Below are 23761 nucleotides of genomic sequence, written 5' to 3' on the forward strand. Positions count from 1 at the left end.
CCAGCACAGGTGTACTGAGTGCCTGCAGCATGTCGGGCATTGTGCTAGGTGCTGGCAGTGAAATGGAGAACTGTCACCATGATGCTGTCTTCACGCAGCTCAGTCACTAAAGAGTACCTGCTGGAGGAAAGCACCCTTGAGCAGGACCCCAGCAGCCCTCTGCAGTCAGGCAGCAGGCCTCCAGGTGGGCAGTGTGTGCATCTTCCAGGCAGTAGTCAGCCCAGCCTCCAGTGTAACACTCACTGGGCTTGAAGGAGGGGGTGGTCCTGGTCCTAGGCACAAGATGGGGCAGACAGCATCAAAAAACATTCCCACTGGCAGGCCAATCCCACACAAGTGTTGTGTGGTTGAAGAGCAGTGCCTCTGGGCTGTGTTCACTCTGTGAACTTGAGCAATTTCTGACTCTCCACATCTTGTCTGCAGTCAGGAATGACAGGTCCGCCTCATTAGGCTGGTGGGAGCACTAGGAATCTCAGGTAGAAGGCAAACCTGGTACAGACAGGTGCATGGCTTTGATGTGCCTGGTGCTGCCATGAAAACCTAGTCCATATCAGAGTCCCATGCTCACCACAGGCCTGCTCAGCCATCTGGAGCTTTAGTCAACTGCATGCCATGTGTGTAATGTGCTCCTATATCCCTCACCAGCACAAGGTGTTTCCAGGGAAACTGGATGCAGCAGTAAGGATGCCCTCAGCCATGGTTTCAGGCTTGCTCAAAGCCTGGGGCACAAAGGGCTAGGTTCTAGGCATCTCTGGCTGCTTTGTTTTGTGCCCCATAGGGCTTGTTGGGCCAGGCAATCCTCCTGCCCACTGCTGTACAAGAGAGAGCTGATTGGATTATCATCCTTAGGCTGATCCCATGGTGATAAGACTTGACCCCACTCAAGTTCTGCCCACAGAAGAAAACACACGGAGCAACCCATTCCTCCAAACCACCCTGATGCTAGAAATACCCTCAACAGTCCCAAGAACAGAGAGGGCCAGCCTTTCACTCAGGGGCTGCCCATTAGGGGTGGCCCCAACAGGACCGATGACCTCCACTCTCTTGACAAACCAGAGGGTGCTGTCTTCCCCTGAGCATCTCACACAGCCCTTCCTGAAGCTGCCAGAGCAAGCATGGGGGCCACATGCTCTGTGCCCTCAACACAAAAAGGGAGAATTTCCCATGCCTGGAAGATGGCTTGGCTCTGCTCTGCCGACAGAATTTGTGACTGGAATCCCTTTCCTACTGAAATCTCAAGGCGCTGCTCTACTGCCTTCTGGCTTCCAGCATTGCTGGTGGGGATTTCACAGCCATTGCAGTTCCAGTTTCTCAGCAGTTTTGTGTTTTATCTGCTCACTTTGGAAGCTGTGGGGCATTTTATCATCTTTCATGATAATGGGCCTGGTGCTGTGAAGTCTTTGAATTCTAGAAAACGTTCAATTATTTTCTTAGTGCAGTTTTCCCCTCCAATGTCCTTTTTTTCTTGAACACCTGTTACTTGGATAATAAATCTCCAAATATAGTCTCAGTCTTGTCTTCTATTTTATATGCCTGTATGTTTTTGCTTTACTTTCCAGTCCTGCTTCTGAGTTTCAGGAATTTGTCTTGTTCTCAGTGTACCTTTGTACAAGATCTTGTTTTTATTTCTTGGTTGCAATATGAGTACTCAACTCTTCATTAAGTATTTACTCAACACCAGACACCATTCTAGGCATTTGGACCCACCCCCTACCATGATCACAACAGGAAAGTAAAACTAAACCAGTAAACCTATATAAGCAGGTTTTCTGATGCGTCGTAAGGTGGCAAATAAGCTAAAGCAAAGCGAAGCAGGGAGGCAGCAGTGATGGGAAAGACACAGCACACTGGGTCTGGGTGGCCCAGGAGTGAACCTGGAGACGGTGTTGGTGGAAGGTGCATCCCACAGGGTCTCACTTCTGGGGAAGACAAGAAGGGTTTGGGGATCGCACAAGGCAGTGCTTAGGTGTGGCTTTGCTCCAGATGGAGCAGGGCTCCTGAGTTCTGAGCACAGGAAGGGATGTCCAGTGCACATCCAGGGACAGCTCTGAGATGAGACAGTGATGGCTCAGAAGAGTTGGGAGCCCTGGATGGTGAGAGGCACCAGACTCAGTATTTTCTTGAAGCAAGAGCCAGAGAGATGGCTCCCTGATGATCAGGTACAAAGTGTGAAAGAGCTGGCAAAGACTGCACAGCATTTGCTTGAGTGGAGAGGCTGGAAGGGGCTTGCCAGAGCTGGGCTGCAGGGCTGAGGTGGAGAGGTCAGGCAAGGAAGGTGAGGGTGAGCCAGGCACAGGTGTGGAGTTGGGGAGAAGTCTGGGATGGAAGTGTCATGTTGTTGATGTCATTTTCAGCCATGAGATGGCTGCAGCCTTCAGAGACGAGACCAAGGCGGAGCCTCAGGCCACGGCAGCACCGAGATGTTGCAGAGCAGTGTGCCCAAGTGACAGCGATGGTGATGGTGCTTCCACTAAGTGCTTAGTAGGAGGGGGATGAAGCTCCCACTGCTGAATTTACCACAGGCAGCCCTGGTGAACCTGTGGGCAGCATGGACAGCACTGTAAAGGGGTTTCATTACAAAAGAAACAACTTAGCTGATGAAAAAGAAACAAGATCAAGAAAATTTAAGTTCAGAAAATGAACAGCATGTCTGTGAATTAATGGGAATGACTGGAAATAAATGAGTGCAGGAGAGGACAAGAGTGGGCGAGAGGGATGGCTTCAGGAAGGAGGCAGGCCTGCGTCACCACCAGTGACAGATGCTGGGTTGGAGGACTGAGTGGGAATCTCTTCTGATGGCTTAGGTTTCCTCAGTGAGGCAGGAGGAGCCAGCCAGCATCTGCTGAGTAGGGGGAAGAGGGGGCAAGTGCTGGCATTGAAGAGAAGAGAGTGAAAAGCCTTGCCCAGGAGAGACCAGGAGTCATGAAAACAGGCTGCAGGGAAAGTGTCTGGCTCAGGAGGTCTGGGGTGGGGCCTGAGAACCTGCAGTGCTGCTGCAGAGCCAGGGACCCCCTTGGAAAACAAGTGCTCCTGCCCCCTCTGGCTCCAGAGGGCTGGTTAGAGGCAAGGCCTTGAGGTGTTCAGGGCCCACATGGCCTTGAACAGCAGTGATGAGTCAGCAACGCCATGTGCTTCATTCTGGCCACCTGCAGCTTGCCTTGTGGTTCATCTGAATTGCCACCTCCTGTTGGCTTGTGTTTATCTTTCACTTTGCAGGAGCATGATCATGCAGTGCAGAGGACTGGGGGACCTCAAGCTGATGCTGGCCTCGCAGTTGGGGGACACTGGGGTCGGTTGCTGGGTCTCATCAGTCCCTGCTGAGCCATCACAGGAAGAGCAGCCCCTTTCATTTCAGGAGGTCACTGAGTCAAAGACCCTGTGTTTCACCTTCTCCATTGTCCTGGCTGCCGATCCCTCACAGTGGCTTTCGGTGCTGTGAGCTCACGGCACACACTGCTCTGTCCTTTCACCCACCTTGCTCTGCTCCGTTGCCATCCTCTGCTGTCTGTGGAAGGAAGCTGGGCTTGGAGAGCAGGACCAGCACAGGCTCTCCCCAGACTCACTGCCTGGGCTCCTGGCTGGTCTTGAAAGATGACGGCTAGAGGCTCTCACCTGGGTAACTTCCTGGAGTGGCACTGGGCAGCCATCATAATTAGCATACATGGAGCTCCCTGTGGTCACTGCGGTCATCAGCACTGCTGTCCTTTGTTGGAAGCTTGCTCAGAGTTGGTGTGAGGCAGGCACTGTTGGCCCCCAGACTATGATTTTCTGATACTCTCACATTGGAATATTTTGCCAGCATCTTAATTTTGTGATTTAGTCCTGTATGGAAAGTCTATTTTTGTCAAATGGAAAAATTCACACATTAAAAACAGTGCTTGCAAAACACCCACCAGGGTCTCCCAACTGTTTCCCCATTACATGACTCAAAGCAGCTCCCACAGCCCAAAAAACATCTCACACCTGGAGCCTCGGGGTCAACCTTTGATGTTGCAGGAAAGAATACTGACTTCCTAGTTGACCCAGGAGCCATTTTACTGAACTGTGACACAGGACCCCTGTCCTCATACAGCTGTGTCAGCACAGGAGTTGATGGCAGGTCTCACTCCCCAAAATTTACTTTGCCCTTAGTTTGCCAGACAGAAGATGTTCTCATCTCTCCCCAGTTTTAGGTGGTGCCCAAGTGTCCTTTACATAGGCAGCAATCTGCTATCAGCACTGGGCATTTCTCTCAGGTTAACTGCTTCCAAGTCTGAATCTTTTGTCAAGACTCTAATGAGTACTGAGATAAGGCGTAGGCCTTTTGATCTTCCTCCAGAAATCAAAAGATAGAGCAGATCCTCAAGTCTGGGATCAAGGCACACCTGGACACGTCCTACACAGCACCCCATTACAATTCTCTTAAGACATTTCCTCATGGACACCAGTACCTCTTAAGACAAAACGCTAAGTGGAGACTCTAACACTTCAGTCCAGATCAGTATCCTTATACTACCCCTATTCTGCCTGTTTCAAAGCCAATTGTGGAATACAATTAGTGAGGCAGTGATTTCACATCATCCAGTTGTACCAAATCCCTCTACTATCAGCCCAGATAACTGAAGGTACCTCTTGGTTCAGCCTTAGACCTGAGTATACATTCTTCTGTATATCATTGAACCCAGAATCCTGGGGGCCGGCGTTGCGGTATAGTGGGTAAAGCTGCTGCCTGGACTGCCAGCATCCTATATGGGTGCTGGTTCAAGTCCCAGCTGCTCCATTCCCAATCCAGCTCCCTGCTAATGGCCTGGGGAAAGCAGAAGATGGCCCATGTGCTTAACACCTGGATATACACATGGGAGACCTGGAAGAAGCTCCTGGTTCCCAGCTTCAGAATGGCCCAAGCCTGGCTGTTGTGACCATCTCGGGAGTGAACCAGTGGATGGAAGATCTTTGACTTTCAATTAAATTAATTAAAAAAAAAAAAAAGACAACCAGAATGTCTGTCTGCTTTTGAATATACTGATCCATCCTCAAATACAACTCAACAGTACATATGGAAGGTCCTTTCTCAGAGCTTTAGGGATAGCCTTCACCTTAGGGTGCTTCAATAAAGACTGGAGCCAATCTACAATGTGTAGATAATATTCTCATTTGCAGTCCTTCTAAGGAGGATGTAGATGAAACACCATCTAAGTCTTAGGCTTTTAGGGGAATGAAGATATAAAGTCTCCCAACCCAAAGCTCTGATTTCTAAAGAGGAAGTCACCTACCTGGGATATGTCCTGACCCCAAGGAAGCATGCCTTCTGAAGTGACAGCAAACTGTATTACATAGAAGGCCACCACAAGGAACAGCTGGAACACTCCTGGGAATGGCAGTTTTCTGCAGGATCTGGATTCCAGGATTTGGGTTGATAGCCAAACCCTTGTTTGAGGCCTTAAAGAGTACTGACACTGACCCACCTGAAAGGACTTTCAAAATAGGACCAACTGACGAAGACTCCTGCACTAGGAATCCCTAATCTAGACAAGCCTTTCACTCTGCAGCAGAATGGCGAGGAATAGCCCCAGGTGTTTTCACTCAAAAATTGAGCCATTTATGACCAGTGGCTGTTTTCCCAAACAAGAGAAATCAGTGACCACAGGATGGCCTGCATCCTTGAGAGATGCTGTGACTACCACACTTTGGTAGAGAAAACCACCAAGCTGGCTTTATGTCAGCCCTTTTAGTTCAACCTCCACACCAGAAGCTCTAGAGATTAAAGGACACCAGTGGTTAATAGGAAGAGACCTTACTAAGTACCAGGCTCTCCTTTTAGACTTACCCCAGGTTACTCTCAGGTATACCAAGTCCTCAATCTAGCTACTCTCCTGCCTTCCGAAAAGCTGGTTCTTGTGTAGAGACCACAGAGCAGCTCTCCAGCAAACCTCGTCCATAAGATGAACCACTGCAAAACCTAGATGTTGAATGGCTCACTGACGGCAGCAGTTTCATGGAGGAAGGCATTAGAAAGGCAGGCTATGCCACAGTGGGTCTCACTCAAGTGCAGACTCAGGCATTGCCACCCAAAACTTCAGGCCAAAGGCTGAACTTACTGCCTTGACCAGCTCAGAGCTGGGAAAAGAGCTAGTCAATATGTACAGACTCCAAGTATGCTTGTCTTGTGCTACATGCACATGCAGCAATTTGGAGAGTGAGCTCTTTGCAGTCAGTAAGCCTACCATCCTAACATGGAAGAGACCTTGGCTCTCCTCCAGGTAGTTTTGGAGCCTCTGGAAATGACAGAAATGACAGTCGTCCACTGCTGGGGACAACAAGAGGACCAGCCACATCATCAAAGGACTGGTAGACAGTGCAGCAAAGATGACTGCTACTCAGGAGTTTGGTAAACAGCTTTAAACCTCTGCATCTTGAGACTTCACAGGTGCACAGTTTAATGCCACATTCCTTACACACATCTGACACTATATGTGCTGTAAACTTAACATGCTTAGTGCTACAGCTCACACGTTAAATGCAGTGTCGTCATCTTCCCCACTTCCCTGTTTCCTGGGAAAGTGCAATCCTGCCAGCCTTGATTTCACCAACCAAAGATCCTTTCAAGGACATGGCTCTCACAGGCAGTGAGGGACTCCGGCAATAAGGAAATGGCACTCATTTCTCAAACTGGCAAAATCAAACATGGACTAAATCATTTGGAGCAATTACTCTTGTGATTCACTTGAAAGCATTATTAGCACTGTAATGATTTTCATATGTAACTGCCAATAAGATAGCATTGGCAAAGGCTGGTGGAGCCCGTCAGCATGATCATTCTGAAGGTAATTTGTGTCACTTACATAAACAAAATATCAGGAAACAAGTTCAAGAAACGTGCTCAGCACCTCCTTATTTACCACAGAGGAAAGTGAGCAACAGCTCGAACAGAAAAGTAAATTGGAGAGAATATATTATCATAAAGTTCAAAATGAAAGAGAACACTTAAGGGGTAAACTCACAAAGAAAAGCAAAGAGAACATAAGCAAAATGGGGGCTGATGGTGGGGGCAGTGCCCAAGGGTTTGCAGGAACCCAGCTGCCACTCACGGGAACAGCGGCCTGGGGCATCTCAGGAATGGTGCACTCCTAGAGTAAGTCTGCGGGCCCCAGGGACCTGGGCCCTCAACGGACCCTCCGACTCCAGTCAGGGAAGCAGGGCTGTGAGTGCACCTGCTCCAGGGTGAGCCTTTGATACCCAGCAGCGACTCCAGCTGGTGGGGGGAGGAGGAGCATCTTTAGGGCTGAGGAAACTGGCCAGGAAGATAGGTCCGGTCCCAAGTTGTGTGGCCAGGGCCCAAGAGCAAGAAAGGGGTGGATTACAAACCTGCTGGGGGTCCCACATGGTGCTTTCCCTGCTCCTTGATGTTTCTGGTAGTGTCTACGTTCTTCTGCAATGAGCATCTGCTATTTTCATAATTATTTTTTTAAAAAGACCACACAGGCTTGGTTTGTTTTTGAATGAAAACCTGTTAGTGCTTAGCAGGTTCTCCCAGAGACACCTCTCAGCACCAATGCTCCTACAGGTCATGACCTTGCCCTCCATGAACCAGGTGTGAGCAAGGCATACCAAGGGGCTGGAGGAGTGTAAGTGCCAGCAGGAAGGGGGGTGGGGTGGGCGCAGACCCAGGCTTGTGGCCCCCACTTTGTGCCTGGATCTGTAGCAGCACCTGGAACAGCACTGGGATCCCCCCACAGGGGTCTCTCACCCTCTCAACCCCCAGCATACCCCAAGGGCCCCCTCGACCCCGCTTTACAGAGAGGGGAAGAGGCAGCAGGAGGTTCCCATGAAGCTCAGTTGTCATCTTGGTGTCCGCCCACAGCCCAAGAGCACAACAGTGAACTCTCCCTGCTCCCACCACCACCACCACCACCACCACTCCCAGATTCTGGGGCTGAGGACAAGGAAGACCCAGACACAGTGTCTAGGAGGAATAAGAGGAAGGCGGCCCCACTCCCTAGGGGTGAGCTGTGCCTTCAGGGTCCAATGTTCTCAGGCACCTGAGCAAGAAGCCAGAGTCATGGAGAGCCAGGGCAGCCCCCACAGCATGGGTGGAGCCCCTCTCACCCCTGCTAAAGGACTGTGGTCTAAGTGGATAAGTGCTGGAGGTGCACGGCCAACCTCTGAGAGACAGATACCATCAGAGCATCTCAGATGGGTTCTCAGGACGGTGCTGTACTAGGGGTTTGCAAATGTTTCTTCAGCACAGAAGGGCATGTCAAGAGTACAGCTTCTGATCATGGGAAGCTGGGTGTTAATTTAAAAAAAAAAATTTGAGTGAGTGGGGCCACCGCTGTGGCGTAGTGGGTAAAGCCACCGCCTGCAGTGCAGGCATCCCATATGGGCACCGGGGTCAAGTCCTGGCTGTTTCGCTTCCAATCCAGCTCTCTGCTAATGGCCTGGGAAAGCAGAAGTCCTTGGCTCAAGTCCTTGGGCCCCAGCACCCACGTGGGAGACCCGGAAGAAGCTCCTGGCTCCAGATCGGCACAGCTCCGGCTGTTGCGGCCATCTGGGGAGTGAACCAGCAGACAGAAGACCTCTCTCTCTCTACCTCTGCCTCTCTAATAAATAAATAAATCTTAAAAAAATATTTGAGTGAGTGAGTGAGAGAGAGAGACACACACAGAGAGAGAGATCCCATCTTCCAGTTCACTCCTCAAATGGTTGCAACTGGCAGGTCTTCCACACAGGTGTCAGGACCCCACCCCCCTGAGCCATCACTGTTGCCTCTCAGGGAGTGTATCAGCAGGAAGCTGGAACTGGAAGCAGGACTTGAACCCAGGTATTCACTCCTTCTTTATTACTTACTTACTTATCTATTTACAGAGCTGGATCTCCAAATGACGGCTCACCTGGCTGTACAAGCAGTTGGAGGTGCCAGGCCGATGAGGCTGCCTCAGCGGGCTGGGTGACCCCAGCAAGGCTTCTCCACACCTGCTCCCCAGCGACAACTCCTTCCTCGGCTTGGTTTTCCAATGTGCTGGGGAAGGAGAAGTCCCTTCCTTCTCCTGAGATTGTGTGTGTCCCCACCCCACCCACTGAACTAAGGACCCCTGCCTATTCTTCTCACCAGAAATGTCATCTCTGCCTTCTTCCCACTCCCCAGCAAAGTGAAGAAATTAATGCCCAATTTACTTTATTTTGCATACACAGGAATTAAGACCCTATCAAAAGAGAACAAAGTAGAAATGAGCCAAGTTTCTCAGAGAAACATGCACAGGTCAGCTTCAAGTTCACCCCTGCCAAAGGACCTCTCACCCAGGGGTGGGGTCACATCCAGAAGCAGCACAGAGGAGACGCACAGAAGTGGGTTCCCATGGACACCACCAGCATCCACCATCGCAGGACCCTGACCCAGGTTCAACGGAAAACAAAGTTTATCTTACACAAACATGGAAATATAAAATCGTTGAGCCCTCTCAGTCATCAGGCTTAAGAACTTTGCTTTCAAAAAGACAAACAAAATGGAGTTGTGGGCATTTGGGTTACCCTGACCAGTCCCAGGGCAGCAGTGTTCCAGTGTGCTTCTTTGTTTAAAAAAGGAGAGGAATTGAAGTCAAAACACACACAAATGACCTGGGGGTAGAGGAATGATTTGGACCCACGTGGATGTCCAAGTTGTAAACAGTGCAAGTTGTGCTTTGTTGCATCATCGAAACCAGGACCCCGGGGTGGGGAGTCCCAGTCAGAGCAGCAGTGTCCCCCAGCATGTCCTGCAGAGGCCCAGGAGTCCACGTCCTTGGAGTAAACGAGTCCAAGGGGCTGGCTATTCAGCCATGTCTTATTCTTCAGCCCACCCCGTGTAAACACGGGCAGAGCATGGACACGGAGCCCTTTGGCCTAGGAAATGAAAACCAGAATCCACTGCAGTGGATGCCTTGATGCTCAAGTTCAACAATTTCTCAAGAAGCTCTGATTAGTTCATTTCAAAAACACACGTGGCCCACCCTGCTCCCCATGACACTACACACACAAGAATCGCTCCCCACAATACTACACACACATGGGGATCTAGGCGTCTTGGCTACACTGCTTTGCTCTTAGAACACACGACACTTAGCCTGGGATTAAATATACATCAACACTACAAACTATGCAGGGGACAGAGCAAGCTCCCTGCTGACTGCCAATCAGACTGCATGTATGATCCTGGGATGGGACCTCCCTCTCTCTGCCAATCAGACTGCATGTATGATCCTGGGATGAGAGATGAGTCCTACCCAGGGAGCTGCATTCCCACGCATACCCTCTCCCTCCTCGTTCTGATTATGTGCTCAATGCAATCCAGTCAGTACCTTCCCATCTCTCAGCAAGCTCCTCTTTCACAGAGCCCCCACCCCCACAACCTGCCAAGACCAAACAACCGCTGACCACCCCAGGCTCAATAATGCTTGCTGTGTGTGGCTGGGTGGCCTCAGCCAGTGTTTCTCCTTTCCAGTGGCCATCAAACCCACCCCTGGCACTGCCCTGGGTAGGTTACAGGAGCCTCTGGGTCCAAGACCACATTGGAGAGGCAGGGACACAAGAGACACATGCCTGGTCTGATTTCTGAGGAGAGGATGCTATTCACATACTTTTACAAATACACTGAAAAGGGTGGAGCATTTTTATCCCAAGAGTTGATAAAATGCTTGGAGTGATTTCCCACGGCTACACAGCCTTCCTCAGTGACCTGCACGTACTGTGGAGGAGAAAGATGCTTGCAGGCCGCCAGCCCGTTCCTGGCTGTTTGGAGGGAGCCTGTGTTTAGAATGTGAATGAAGACAGAAAAGGATTGAGGGACTTGTCTCCCCTGAATGCATCTCTAACAGCTTCTAGAAGAGGAAGACTGATGGGAGAATGTGCCAGAACAGTGACCCTGCGGGCCTCATCTGTCACACTGCTGTGTACAGGGTTCGGCTGGGCCCGGCCCTCCATCTGTGCCCCTCCCATGCAGCTCTGCCTTCCTCCCCTTCTCCTGGGGGTCTGGCGATGCCTCCCTAAGAGCACCAACCCCTGGGAACTTTGCCACAATGCAGAGAGCCACGTTACACTGGGACAGAAGCAGCAGAGCAGACACGGTGTGAATTCAAACATCCTCACGGAAAACTTGAAAAGGCCTCTGCTTGCTCTGAAGGTATCAAGAAGATCTGCCCTTGGACCATTCCTGGAAGTGAGCATTGGTGGGGAGGGTGCTGAGTGGATACCTCCCTGTCCAGTGGGCAGCGGTCCTACTTGGCCTTCACCACCTGTTCGTAGGGGGGTGGGGGCGTGTTGCAGTAGGAAGGAGGGGGTGGATAGGCTGAGCTTCCCTGGGATGAGCTGGGCTGGACCTGGAAGGCCACAGCCATGGTGTTCCCAGCAGGATTCACGCCCGGTCCTCCAGGGTCAGTGTAATACGGCGGCCCCGGCTGCTGGGCTCCTGAAAGACAGACAGCCTCGTGTGAGCAAGGGAGAGAAAACCAGCACCTGTGACAACCAAAGCACTTGTTGCCGGAGAGCTGTGGGGAAATGGGCCCCACTCAGTTCCTAATGAGTTGTGTGTCAAGCACCCAACATGGCCATGAGGACACGCAGAGGCATCAGCAGGGGCCTGCCCTCCAGGGCCTCTGTTCAACCAGAAAAGACAGGTCATCAGAGAGCCACAGGTAGGCTCCCAGGGCATCGTGAGTTATCAGAGGGATGGTGGTGTGGATGGCACTGACCCAGAACCTGAAGAGAAGGCTGCTCTGCGATAGAGGTAAGGAAGCACCCAAGGAGTGACCAGCTAAAGGTGTGCATGTATGCAGAGGTGGCCAACAGAGGGCATGCACACTGCTGGTGGGGGCCAGGCCCTCGTAAGGTCATTCGATGTGCAGCTGTGTGGAAAGAACCAGAAAAGCAACCTGCCTTCCTGACTTTCAGCCCAGATTTACTGCTGGCAACTCCATAAGCCTACAAGCGCCAATTTTCTGGTGACCATTTCTGAAGTGTGGCCTCCATTCCCACATGTAGGTTAGCATCTTCTCAAGGCAGGGACTGCCTATCCTCCAGGCAGGCCCAAGGAAACAGACCAGGAGACAACCTGCCAGGGCACACACTGGAGGCAGAGCTGTGCTGGTTGGTCTATGGGAGCTCTACTTCACTGGATGCTGCCAGACATTCTCTTCTCCAGGCCAAGGGTCTTAGACGCAGGCCAGGGAGCCGGACACAGAGGCCTGAATATGTCACAAAGACACAGGCGGGATCTGAACAATGTCACAAAGACACAGGCAGGGTCTGAACAATGTCACAGAGGCACAGGCAGGGTCTGAACAATGTCACAGAGGCCCAGACGGGGTCTGAACACCTCACAGAGACACAGGTGGAGTCTGAACAATGTCACAGAGACACAGACAGGGTCTGAATAATGTCACAAAGACACAGGCGGGATCTGAACAATGTCACAGAGGCACAGGCAGGGTCTGAACAATGTCACAGAGACACAAGCAGGGTCTAAACACTGTCACAGAGGCACAGATGAGGTCTGAACACCTCAGAGACACAGGTGGAGTCTGAACAATGTCACAGAGACACAGGAAGGGTCTGAACAATGTCAGAGAGGTACAGACAGGATCTGAACAATGTCACAGAGGCACAGGCAGTGTCTGAACAATGTCACAGAGACACAGATGGGATCTGAACATCTCACAGAGACACAGGTGGAGTCTGAACAATGTCACAGAGACACAGGCAGGGTCTAAATAATGTCACAAAGACACAGGCGGGATCTGAACAATGTCACAGAGACACAGGTGGGATCTTAACAATGTCACAAAGACACAGGCAGGGTCTGAACAATGTCACAGAGGCACAGATGGGGTCTGAACACCTCACAGAGACACAGGTGGAGTCTGAACAATGTCAAGAGACACAGGAAGGGTCTGAACACACCACAAAGACACAGGCGGGATCTGAACAATGTCACAGAGGCACAGGCGGGGTCTGAACAATGTCACAGAGGCACAGGCAGGGTCTAAACACTGTCACAGAGACACAGGCAGGGTCTGAACAATGTCACAAAGACACAGGCAGGATCTGAACAATGTCACAGAGCCACAGGCGGGATCTGAACAATGTCACAGAGACACAGGCGGGATATGAACAATGTCACAAAGACACAGGTGGGATCTGAACAATGTCACAGAGGCACAGGCGGGGTCTGAACAATGTCATAGAGATACAGGCGGGGTCTGAACAATGTCAGAGAGGCACAGGCAGGGTCTAAACAATGTCACAGAGGCACAGGCAGAGTCTTAACAATGTTATGAGACACAGGCAGGGTATGAGCACACCACAGAGCACAGGCAGGTTCGGAACACACCACAGAGCACAGGCAGGGTCTGAACAATGTCACAGAGACAAAAGCAGGGTCTGAACACACCACAGAGACACAGGTGGGGTCTGAACAATGCCACAGAGGCACAGATGGGGTCTAAACACTGTCACAGACGCACAGTTAGGGTCTGAACAATGTCACAGAGACACAGATGGGGTCTGAACACCTCACAGAGGCACAGGCAGGGTCTGAACAATGTCACAGAGACACAGGAAGGGTCTAAACACTGTCACACACAGGTAGGGTCTGAACAATGTCACATAGACACAGATGGGGTCTGAACACCTCACAGAGGCACAGGCGGGGTCTGAACAATGTCACAGAGACACAGATGGGGTCTGAATACCTCACAGAGGCACAGGCAGTGTCTGAACAATGTCACAGAGACACAGGCAGGGTCTGAACACACCACAGAGCACAGGCAGGGTCTGAACAATGTCACAGAGGCACAAGCGGGGTCTGAACACCTCAGAGAGACACAGATGGGGTTTGAACAATGTCACAGAGGCACAAGCGGGGTCTGAACACCTCAGAGAGACACAGGTGGGGTCTGAACAATGTCACAGAGACACAGGCGGGATTTGAAAACCTCATAGAGACACAGGGGGGCGTCTGAACACAGCACTCCTCTTCCTGCATCCACCCCCATTCCCATGTGGCTGCACCAGTCACTGGTGAGACTATAAGTAAGTTATGGGTCCTCCTGAGGAACCGAGACCTCAGAGTCAGCTTCCTGCCAGTCCAGTCTTACTTCTCACTGTCCTGCCTTACTCTTTTATCTCCCAACAACCCCTACATTGTCAGTGTCTTGCTCACCCTCCCTGAGTCCTCACCAGAAATCATCTCCTGGGTTTTCGACACACAGACCCCAGCTCAAGGCCCTGCTCCTCACTACCTCTCACCTGGCTAATTCCTGTTTATCTTTCAAGTCTCAGCTCAGAACCCCAAGCTCTGGGGAGCCACACGGCAGTGCCTGTCCATGCCGTCCTAGCTGGAGCAGGCACCCCTGTGCTCTCAGCATCCAGGACAACACAGTGGGTGGGTCTTGTGGAACCTGCACAGTGCAGTACGCTCTTCAGAGCGCTGTGCATATGAGGAAAGGACAGGAATGCCTCAGATGGTGCTGGGCTGGTAGCAAATGCCCACAGACAAGGAGACAGATGAGCAACCAAGATCGGGGAGGCAAAAAGCGATCAGGGTTTGGTCCTTATGCCAGGTCATGCTGGGCAGTTTCCTGAGACAGAGAGTAAGGGCTAGCTGATCGCCCTACAAGCCTGCTGACCCCCAGCCCAACTCCCCACCGCAGATGAGGGTGGGGTACATGGAACCTGTACCTGAGTTACTTAGGCATGGCTGCTCACCCTGGAGTGCAGTGAAAAACCCTGGCACCTGTGTCTATTTAGTGGACATTTTCACACTAACAGTCACAACTTAGAGGTATTGCCAGGAATTAGTGGGATGGAACTATTTGAACATGGAGAGGCATTTAGAATATAGTAGATATTGAACAGACAAGAGATGGATAACTCTTCAAGAAACTGAGAATATTCTTCAAGAACACAAACCCTTAGGTGAAAACTCCTGGTATCCATGGGGATGGAACATGCTGGCACAACTGGAGGCAAGGCTCAGGGCAGCAGAGATGGCTGCAGCTTCACTGGGAGCCCCCAGTGATGGGGCACTTAGGCGAGAACAGGATCAGCTCCACCAGAGACAGCTCTCAGAGGAGCACAGGGCCCTGCAGGATCTGTTCACGTGACCCAAACTGAACCCTCAACAGGACACAGCCCACAGTGGCCACTCGGGCTCCACAGAGAAGCGGCCCAACTCAGACCAAGGTGGAGCCTCACTCATGGAGAGAAGGCCAGCGAGGGCCCAGCATCATTTCCAGGATGTTCCCAGAACATACAGTTCTATAGCACATGATTCTGGAATCAAAAGTACCCTAAAATCAAACCTCAATGTCTCAATTGCGAATGAGCACGGTGAGAGCAAACCCCTGAAAGTCCTAAATGGAGCTGTGTAACCAATCCTAACCTGGGGTTACTACCAGGAACAAATGCAGGAGCAGAGAAACTCAAGCCCAGGGACTTGCAGCCTGGAACAAATCTGGACATAGAGGACAAGGGCAAGAGAGACCACCAGAAAGAAAACAGAGACAAAGAGAAAGCAAATCCGATTCCCTGCCCTGGGTCTCTACTGCAGAATCTGGACCTGCAACTGTGAGGGAAGCCAGGTGGCAGAAACACAGCCCCAAGCTGGGGGCCACAGGGAAGATAGCAGGGCTGAGCGGACGGGGCAGGCACTGCCTGAGGGTGAGATGAGGGTCTCAGGCAAGGTCAGCTCAATCTGTAGACCTGTTGACCCATTTGATGGGTGCTGCTGGGAGAGGAATCTGGAGTCTACCCGGCAGACAGGGCACACAGCCACACGGGGGAGTGAGATGAGGAAGGAAGGCACACATGCCACACCCTCTCCTAGAAACATGGAGGGGCCATGGAACACCCAAGCTATCCTACAGCAGGAGCTCAGGCCCGAACCACCACTGCCTCCACCCCAGCTCCATCCAGGCAGTGGCTCAGCAGGCACTGTTCCTACACTGAAAACTCTGGCTAAGCCAGATACAGCCCAATGAGTGAGGGCTCTGGTCACCCGCTTTCACTGAGCATTTGTCAGAACACAGATTTGAAACTGTTCAAGATGACGAAAGAGCCTGAGTTAAAGTTTAAGGCACAGCCCAGCTCAGCTGCTATAGGAAATGCAGATCTACCTTTCTGAGTAACATTTTTAAAGACAATATTGAAAAAAATTTAAAGGAAAAGCAAAAGGGAACAAAACTGCAGAGATCAGCTCCATTCCCTTTGTACTGAGAGAACCAGAGAGAAGGCTGCTTCTGCCTCTCCACTCACCCCCTACTTCTCATTTCTGTTTTAACCCACTTTATCAAGGCAGGACTAACTTGTAGGAAGCTGTACATATTAAACGCACACAACCTGATGAGCGTGGTGTCAGAGACACCCCATGCAGACATCGACACCGTCACTGCCTCCTCCCAGCATCCTCTCCACTCTTGTGTTTACAATGGTGGAGACAAAATGCGGGCTAACAACATGTAACTCATGCCTGCCCTCTTGGCAAATTTTTAGTAATATACTGCATCTTTATTAATCATAGGCTCTGTGCTGTCAGTAGACCTGTAGGAGTTACTTACTTTGCATAACTGAAACTTTGTAAAAGTATTTTGCTCCAAGAATTCTGACCATCCACCTGAGGTCATCAGTGGAGACTGCTCCCTGTCCCTACCCATCCCTGGGTGGAAACGGTGACTGGGAGCACAGCGGCCTGGGTAACACACCGACACCTCACTCCCCACACACCTGACTCTCAAGAGCGCTGCCTGCCTGTGCTCCCTCAGTCATCAGAGGGTTCCCTCTAAGGAAGGGAAATACTTCACAGGACATAAAAATCACAGCACCAGCCTGTGTCCTGACAGGGAGCTTGAGAGTGACGGTGATGTTTTATGGGAATTAAGAAACAAGGAACTCTGACCCTGGAAAATTGCATTGCATGTTAACCTCTAACAGGACAAAAGTCATCTGTGCAAAAATGTCTTGAGCTGCACTATGGATATAATTACTCAGATACTATTAAGCACACAATAAACACTTGCTGAGTGATAAAAGGCAAAAGAGAAAAACAAAATAAATTGTCAGCAATGAAAGAACAATTACCGTTCAGTGGCAGAATTAACATTTAGGTCAACAGCTTTGAGACTGGCAGGGAGTGCACACTACGCACATGTGATGGTACCACCTGTGTGTCAAGTACCCGAATGATCAGGTTAGAGTACGAGGTGATGCACACGCACTCCGAATGCACGATCAAGCCATCACCAACTTACAGGGATGGCCTGAGTGTCCTCTCTTCTAGCACGGTCTGTGGGAGTGACCTTCAGAGATGTCTGAAGAGGACCCATGAAATGTACAGGGAAGAGACAAAGACAGGGGCTGGCTGACCTGAAGCGGGGTTTGGGGGCTGCCTTGTGTAGGACACATTGAATGCGGGCTCCTCGATCAATGGTGGGGGGTACATTCGCCTCCGGATGAAGAAGCCAGCCCCGCAGCAGAAGAGCACACCCATCATGAGCAGGAACCTGGGGAGAACAGACAGGAAGTAGAGCTCAGAGCAAGCAGCCATTCAGGCACGACCTCGAGGACTCAGCCAGGGACTCGAGAGGCCTTGTGGATGCATGAACTCAGATCTCAGGCAGTCAGACGAGAGGGCAGGGCAGAGCCACTAGGTTCCTGGTCAGAAGCACTCGTGCCCTGGACTTGGTCCTCTCTGCACTGTTTCCCCCAAGGCTCTTCCTCTGGAGGAGGAAAGCCGGCAACACCCAGCCTGCAGGCTCCTGGACATCCCCTAGATGGAGGCCCCAGACACTGGGCAGCTCTGGAAGGGAGCCCTGTCTAGATCTCTCTGGAGATCTAGAAAATTCTCAGCCGGGGGGCTGAAGACTTCAAAAACAGGCCTGAGAACCCTCACTGGTCACCAGGTCACCACGGTGTAAGAAATGACTTCCTTCCATTTCCCATCTGTGCTCTACTTTTGTTTCTAGAAAAAGGACTCACTCTGAGAAGAGCCAATAAGTAATAGATAAAACTGACAAACAGGCAACTGAAATTATGATGGGACCCACGGAACCTTTCAGAACTTCACACGACAAACCCATACTCTGAAAGGAGAGCCCTTGCTTCACGCAGGATGAACACGGCAGAGCTGGCCATGCCATGGCATAATGTCCACACTTAGCAGCTATTGAGGAAAAGAACAGTCAGCAAAGCCTTTGGGAACATTACCACGATGCCAAGTGCAAGTCTGCCAGCCCGTCGACACGTGTTTACTGCATAACCCTGCAACACTGAGTAGGAACTGCAGTCACAGGCCCAGGACAGCACGGGACTTGGGAAAAGACTGAAATGCAGCTCTGTGAGCTGTGGTACAATTCATTCAACATTCTTTAGCCCCATCCACACTCCTCACACCATGCTGAGCACACAGCAAGGAGACAGAAAGGCCCCTGCCCACCCAACTAGAGTTCTGACCAGGGAAGCAGACAGGGAACACAAAGGTACAACTTTGGTGAGTGCCCAAAAATATGAAAGATGCGAAAGTGGGTTCTGATGCCTGCATGTGGTAAAACAGACTTAACAGAGCTTACCACTGTGGCAGTATTTTATTTTAAAAAAGAATCATGTATTTTATTTGTTTGAAAGACAGGAAGATCTTTGGTTTACTCTCCCAAGGCCTCTAACAGCCACTGGAGCCAAGAACTCTCCATCTAGATCTTCCAACTGTGTGAGCCCAACTGCTTGAGCCATCACCACTGCCTCCCAAGGTGTGCCTTAGCAGGAAGCTGGTCTGGGGTGGAGCCAGATGTAGAACCCGGACCCTCCAATATGGGAGGAGGTAGGCTTCCCAAGCAGCACCTTAACTGCACCAAGCACCCACCTCCAGGGTGAGTGTACAGTTTGGGTGCAGAGTTACACAAGGGCCATGACGAAGACTAGAGAAGCTGATCCCTCAGAGGAGCCAGATGGTGAGACAGGAGGCAGCTGCCAGTCTTCCAAGCTCAGATTCAGCCAACCCCAATGAATGGGGAAGATTTCCAGGCAGCAGAAGTATCTCGATTTGCTGATTCTCTCCTTACTCAGGACAAGCAGCCTTGGCCGGCCAAAGAGCTACTGTGCAGCCATTTTCTGAAAGTGGCTCCTTCCTCCCCTTGCCACCCATGCCCTGGCCAGAAGCCTGGAGGGGAATGAGCCTTCGACGTGCACGGTGAGCACAAGTGCAGCCACGAAGCATTTGTTTTCTTGACCCAGCTTGCCCCAGGGTGAAAGAGATGTCACCAAGACTGAGACAACACAGGTGATATGCAGAGCCCTTGGGGACTGGGGAAACAGAGGAGCAGAGCTGTGACCTACCAGAAATACCACAGTCTCTGTATGGAGAGGGCCCGCACGCAGCACCGGGAGCCACAGCAATCCTCGTAGGAACGGCATCTGCAGAAAGAGAACACAGGCTGATTACCGCTTTCACCAGCAGGAGAGCACAGGATGGCTACTGCTCTGTGTCACAAGGTCATGACGTAATCATGCTTAGAAGAGAAAGTAACAGTGATGAGGTATGTACTGCCATGCCTGCATGTCAGGAAACCAGTAGAAGGTGCTGAGATGGATGTGGTCAGTGCCTTACTACACACTCCACATGCCACACGGATTCCTGCTGGGGCATCAACTCTTGCCAGCACTGCAGTCAGCAGAAAGGCAGCAACCTGGCATCAATAAGGTGCCAACCCCCTGAGGCCTCACTGCTTGATGGTGTGGAAAGGGTGGACATACCTCCCTAAGTCCAATGAGGCTAAGAGCAGAGGTCGTGGAGTCATACAGAGGTACTACCCTCATCTCACCACTCATAACTGTGAAGCGTGTGCCCCACCTCTGACACACAGTGCAGGTCTGTCCTTCCCATACACAGTGTGCTCACACTCCCTAGTGTGCCTGAGGCTTCAGGGACCCAGGCAGGTATAGGCTCTGGAGGTGCCCTCCCCCAGCACAGCCCACCAAGGGGGCACACACGGGAGGACCCAGTGCAGGCCACAGGTCACTCAGATCCTTCAATGTTTCTGTCCTTCCCTGACCCCACATGGTTTGCCTTTGCAAAGGGAAGATACTATAAAAGCTCAAATCCTTTCCTACCACACTTTAGTATTCACAGGAAACTTGTACCAGAGCAACTGAGTCCAAGCGGCAGCACACAGAGGCTGTTTCTCAACAGCACTGAATGATCACATGCTGGTGACTCAGATGTCTGCCAACTCTTTACTTTTAAAAGGGGTATCTGGTGGGGCCCGCGCTGTAGCGTATCGGGTAAAGCCACCACCTGCATCCCATATGGGAGCTGGTTCGAGTCCCAGCTGCTCCACTTTCGATCCAGCTCTCTGCTGTGGCCTGGAAAAGCAGGGAAAGATGGTCCAAGTTTTTGGGCCCCTGCACCTGCAGGGAAGACCCAGAAGAAGCTCCTGGCTCCTGGCTTCAGAGCAGCGCAGCTCCCACCATTGCAGCCAATTGGGGAGTGAACCAGCAGATGGAAGACCTCTCTCTGCCTCTCCTTCTCTCTGTTTTACTCTGCTTTTCAAATAAATAAATCTTAAAAAATAAAAAAATAAAAGGGGTATCTGGGAGAAATGCATAATTCTACTCAAGATCTTGGGTAATGCAAACAAAGCCTCTGTTTTGTAGGAAAATGTGTAGGAAACAGCTCCCTTGAGAACTGGCTGGAGAGAGGCATCAGCAGTGGCCTGTAGCTCAGCAGGTTTGCTACAAAGCAGCTGCTTCCCAGTTCCTCAGCATGGCAGGTCCCTGGGGCTCCCAGGCTGGTTCCCTCTTTCTGTACACACCCAGCACTGACTGAAGCGAACTATCATTTCAAGGACAAACTGGGCTGACAAATACCCCACACTGCCACTGTCCCTGTCTCCTGATGTGCACAGACACACAGAGCAACACAACATCCCACAGACAATATGAGTGTCGCTGCAATTGCAATGAGATCCTCCCACAACAGTGACCTAAACGAGTCTGTTTAACCTGCTTTAGCCAACAAGCATCCAGCAGAGTGGCCTAAATGGGTGCTTAGAAATCCTGCTGATTCTTAAAACCGACGCAGTCCACAAACAGCCACCGAGGAGCTACAGGGAGCTTGATCCTGGTGTGTGGTGGGGGAGGAGGGATGGAGCAATCCTAACCAAGATGGAACTCTTGCTGTGGAGGAGCCTCCCTTCTGGAAGACAGGATAAGGAGAAAAGTGTTGGTGTGATACAACACGTGTGGGTGTGCATGCACGTGGGGGTTATGGAGGGGGGCACTCAGAGACATGCAGGACTTCTGCTTTTAGGGGAGTAGAGCTCAGGCAATTAACTGTAAACTAAGAGATGTGGCCATGAAAATCCTTAGTGATTGTGTTAGATTCACAGAGCCTGACAGTGTGGCAGGCAGAATCCAAGATGTCCCCAAATGTCCACCCCTAGTGTACACATCTGCTCTCCCTTCAGTGTAGGGTCCTGTGAGTATGATGGGATGGTCACTGCCACGAACATAAAACTCCACTGTGGCCAACTGCAGATGCCCCTGCCACGAGCTGTGAGGGCCACATGGCCAGGTCCGCACAGGGTCTCTAGGAGCTAAAAGCAGTCTCAGCTGGACCACTGTCCCAATCACAGCAAATGAACATTGCCTATGACCTGAAAGAACCAGATGAGGGCCGCAGCCAGTCAGGCCCTTGTTTGTCTTGTGCAGCTCTGAAGAGGACCTTCTGTGCCATGCCCACACATCTATAGGTGGTAAATGTATATTGCTCCAAGCTGCTAAATGCATAGTGATTTGCTACTGCAGAATAGAATAAACAAGAATATAAACACGTCTAACATTAATACTGTTTTTCAACAAAATAAACTTATCTTGGGGCCACTGTTGTGCCAGCATCCCATATGAGCACTGGTTCAAGTCCTGGCTGCTCCACTTCTGACCCAACTCCCTGCTAATGGCCTGGGAAAGCAGTGGAAGATGGCCCAAGTGCTTCGGCCCCTCCCATCCACATGCGAGACCAGGAAGAAGCTCCTGGCTCCTGGCTTTTGCCTGGCCCAGCCCCAGCTGTTGTAGCCATTTAAGGAGTGAACTAGCAAATGGAAGATCTCTCTTCTCTCCCTCTTTCTGTAAATCTGCCTTTAAAATAAATCTTTAAAAAAATAAACAAACATGTTTTAATTCCATTTTCCCATAAGGTTGTTGAAGAACGCTCATGTTATCAGAGCCATGTTTGAAATGAGCTTAGGAGATGAGTCACGCTGTGCCTCCTCTCCATCTAGGCCACTCCTCGTGAAGCCACGAGTGGACCTGCCAGCATCGCAGGACAGCACTCTGCACAGACACAGCCTCTCTTGCCACACTTCGTCTGAGTAACTAAGGGCCGCCTCCTCCACTGCCTCAGTTCTCCCCTTATTCCTTGGCCCCACTGTAGGAAGACCACAGAGCCAGCGTGGAGAAAATGTAGTGATTCCTGGGCACAGGTCAGGAGGGCTCTGGGACACAGCCCACTCTTTAACAATGCCCATGCTGACCAGACACAGTCCCAGAAGTATACTTTCCATGTCAGTAATGCCCAGTTTGCAGCTAACTCAGTTGTCAAGACAGAAATAACAGGTGCATCAGATGGGGTGAGCCACCAATGCCTCTGTAATACCAGGCACCAGGACAATGTTCCCAGGTGCCTAAGCCCAAAAGTGGATTGAGAAATTTATGCGGTTCTATTTCACAATGGTGAAAACTGACTTCAAAAAATGAGAGAGCAGCAAAGTAAGAACTGTCACATATGCTCACACATGCACAAGGGTGGGTGTGTATCACAAACAATGTAAGCCTCATTTCTTCAGAGCTAATGCTGGGGAAGCCCTGGGTCAAAGTAGATAGGTTCAAATTCTGTCATGTCTACAGTTGGCTCCTATCATCCTCCGGGAAAGTCCCAATGGCCCAAGTCCCCTGACCAGGAGGTCACCTCCCACTGTTCACAGTGCTAGTATTCTGTGTGTAACAAAGGTCAAACGGCTACTGTGGCCAACAGTTATGGTACAGCAGCCACATGGGCTCCAGTTCAAACCCTGGCTGCCCCACTTTCAATCCAGCTTCCTGCTAATGTGCCTGGGAAAACAGCAAAGATGACTGAAGTCCTTGGGTCCCTGCACTCACATGGGAGACCCAGATGGAGTTCCAGCCTCCTGGCTTCAGCATGACCCAGGCCCAGCCCTTTAGGCCATTTGGAGAGTGAGCCAACACATGGAAAAACAATCTCTCTAATTCTGCCTTCCAATAAATCTTTTTGTAAAACAAAAATGACCATGGCTATTCTTGCTCCAATTCTACTACTTTTATAAAAGTAATTTTAATGGAATCAAGATATATTTATTTATTTAAAATCTTTATCTATTTACTTACTTATTTGAGAGTGAGAAGGAGGGATAGAGAGACAAAGAAAGAGTTCCCATACATTGTTTCACTCCCCAGATGCCAAAGCTGGGAGCCAGGAACACAATCCAGGTCTCCCATGTGGATGGAAGGGACTCAACTACCTGAGCCATCACTGCCGCCTCCCAGGGTGTGCACTGGCAGGAAGCTGGAGGCAGGAGCAGGAGCTGGCTACCAAACCACGGTTCTCTGACGTGGATGCAGGCATCCCAATCAGTGTCTTAACCACTAAGCCAAACATCACCACCCCCAATTCTACTCTTTAATGTCCTGGGGTGAGCAAACCCTGGAGGGTGCAACACTCTCGCAGATCCTCTCAAATGGGAGCACC

The 23761-nt window shown here is 50.9% G+C and overlaps 1 protein-coding gene and 1 long non-coding RNA gene across 4 annotated transcripts in view; both read right to left on the reverse strand.

The window, feature by feature from the left end:
• Positions 1-1534: 1534 nt before the first annotated feature.
• Positions 1535-3752, reverse strand: LOC138845521 (uncharacterized). Its single transcript, XR_011382806.1, has 2 exons — positions 3613-3752; positions 1535-2537 (listed from the first exon to the last, which is right to left on the reverse strand). It is a non-coding gene; the product is annotated as an uncharacterized lncRNA (long non-coding RNA).
• Positions 3753-9137: 5385 nt separating this feature from the next.
• Positions 9138-23761, reverse strand: part of VOPP1 (VOPP1 WW domain binding protein) — a 44543-nt gene continuing 29919 nt past the window's right edge. For all 3 annotated transcript variants that reach the window (XM_051853132.2, XM_070058426.1, XM_008261854.4), the window contains 3 exons: positions 19336-19413; positions 17371-17507; positions 9138-11419 (listed from right to left, as the gene is read on the reverse strand). In XM_051853132.2, the coding sequence (XP_051709092.1) occupies positions 11229-11419; positions 17371-17507; positions 19336-19413 (406 nt within the window). In that variant the 3' untranslated portion in view covers positions 9138-11228. The remainder of the gene's footprint in view (positions 11420-17370; positions 17508-19335; positions 19414-23761) is intronic.

This window comes from Oryctolagus cuniculus, chromosome 16 (genome assembly GCF_964237555.1).
Source record: "Oryctolagus cuniculus chromosome 16, mOryCun1.1, whole genome shotgun sequence".
NCBI classification, from domain to species: Eukaryota; Metazoa; Chordata; class Mammalia; order Lagomorpha; family Leporidae; genus Oryctolagus; species Oryctolagus cuniculus.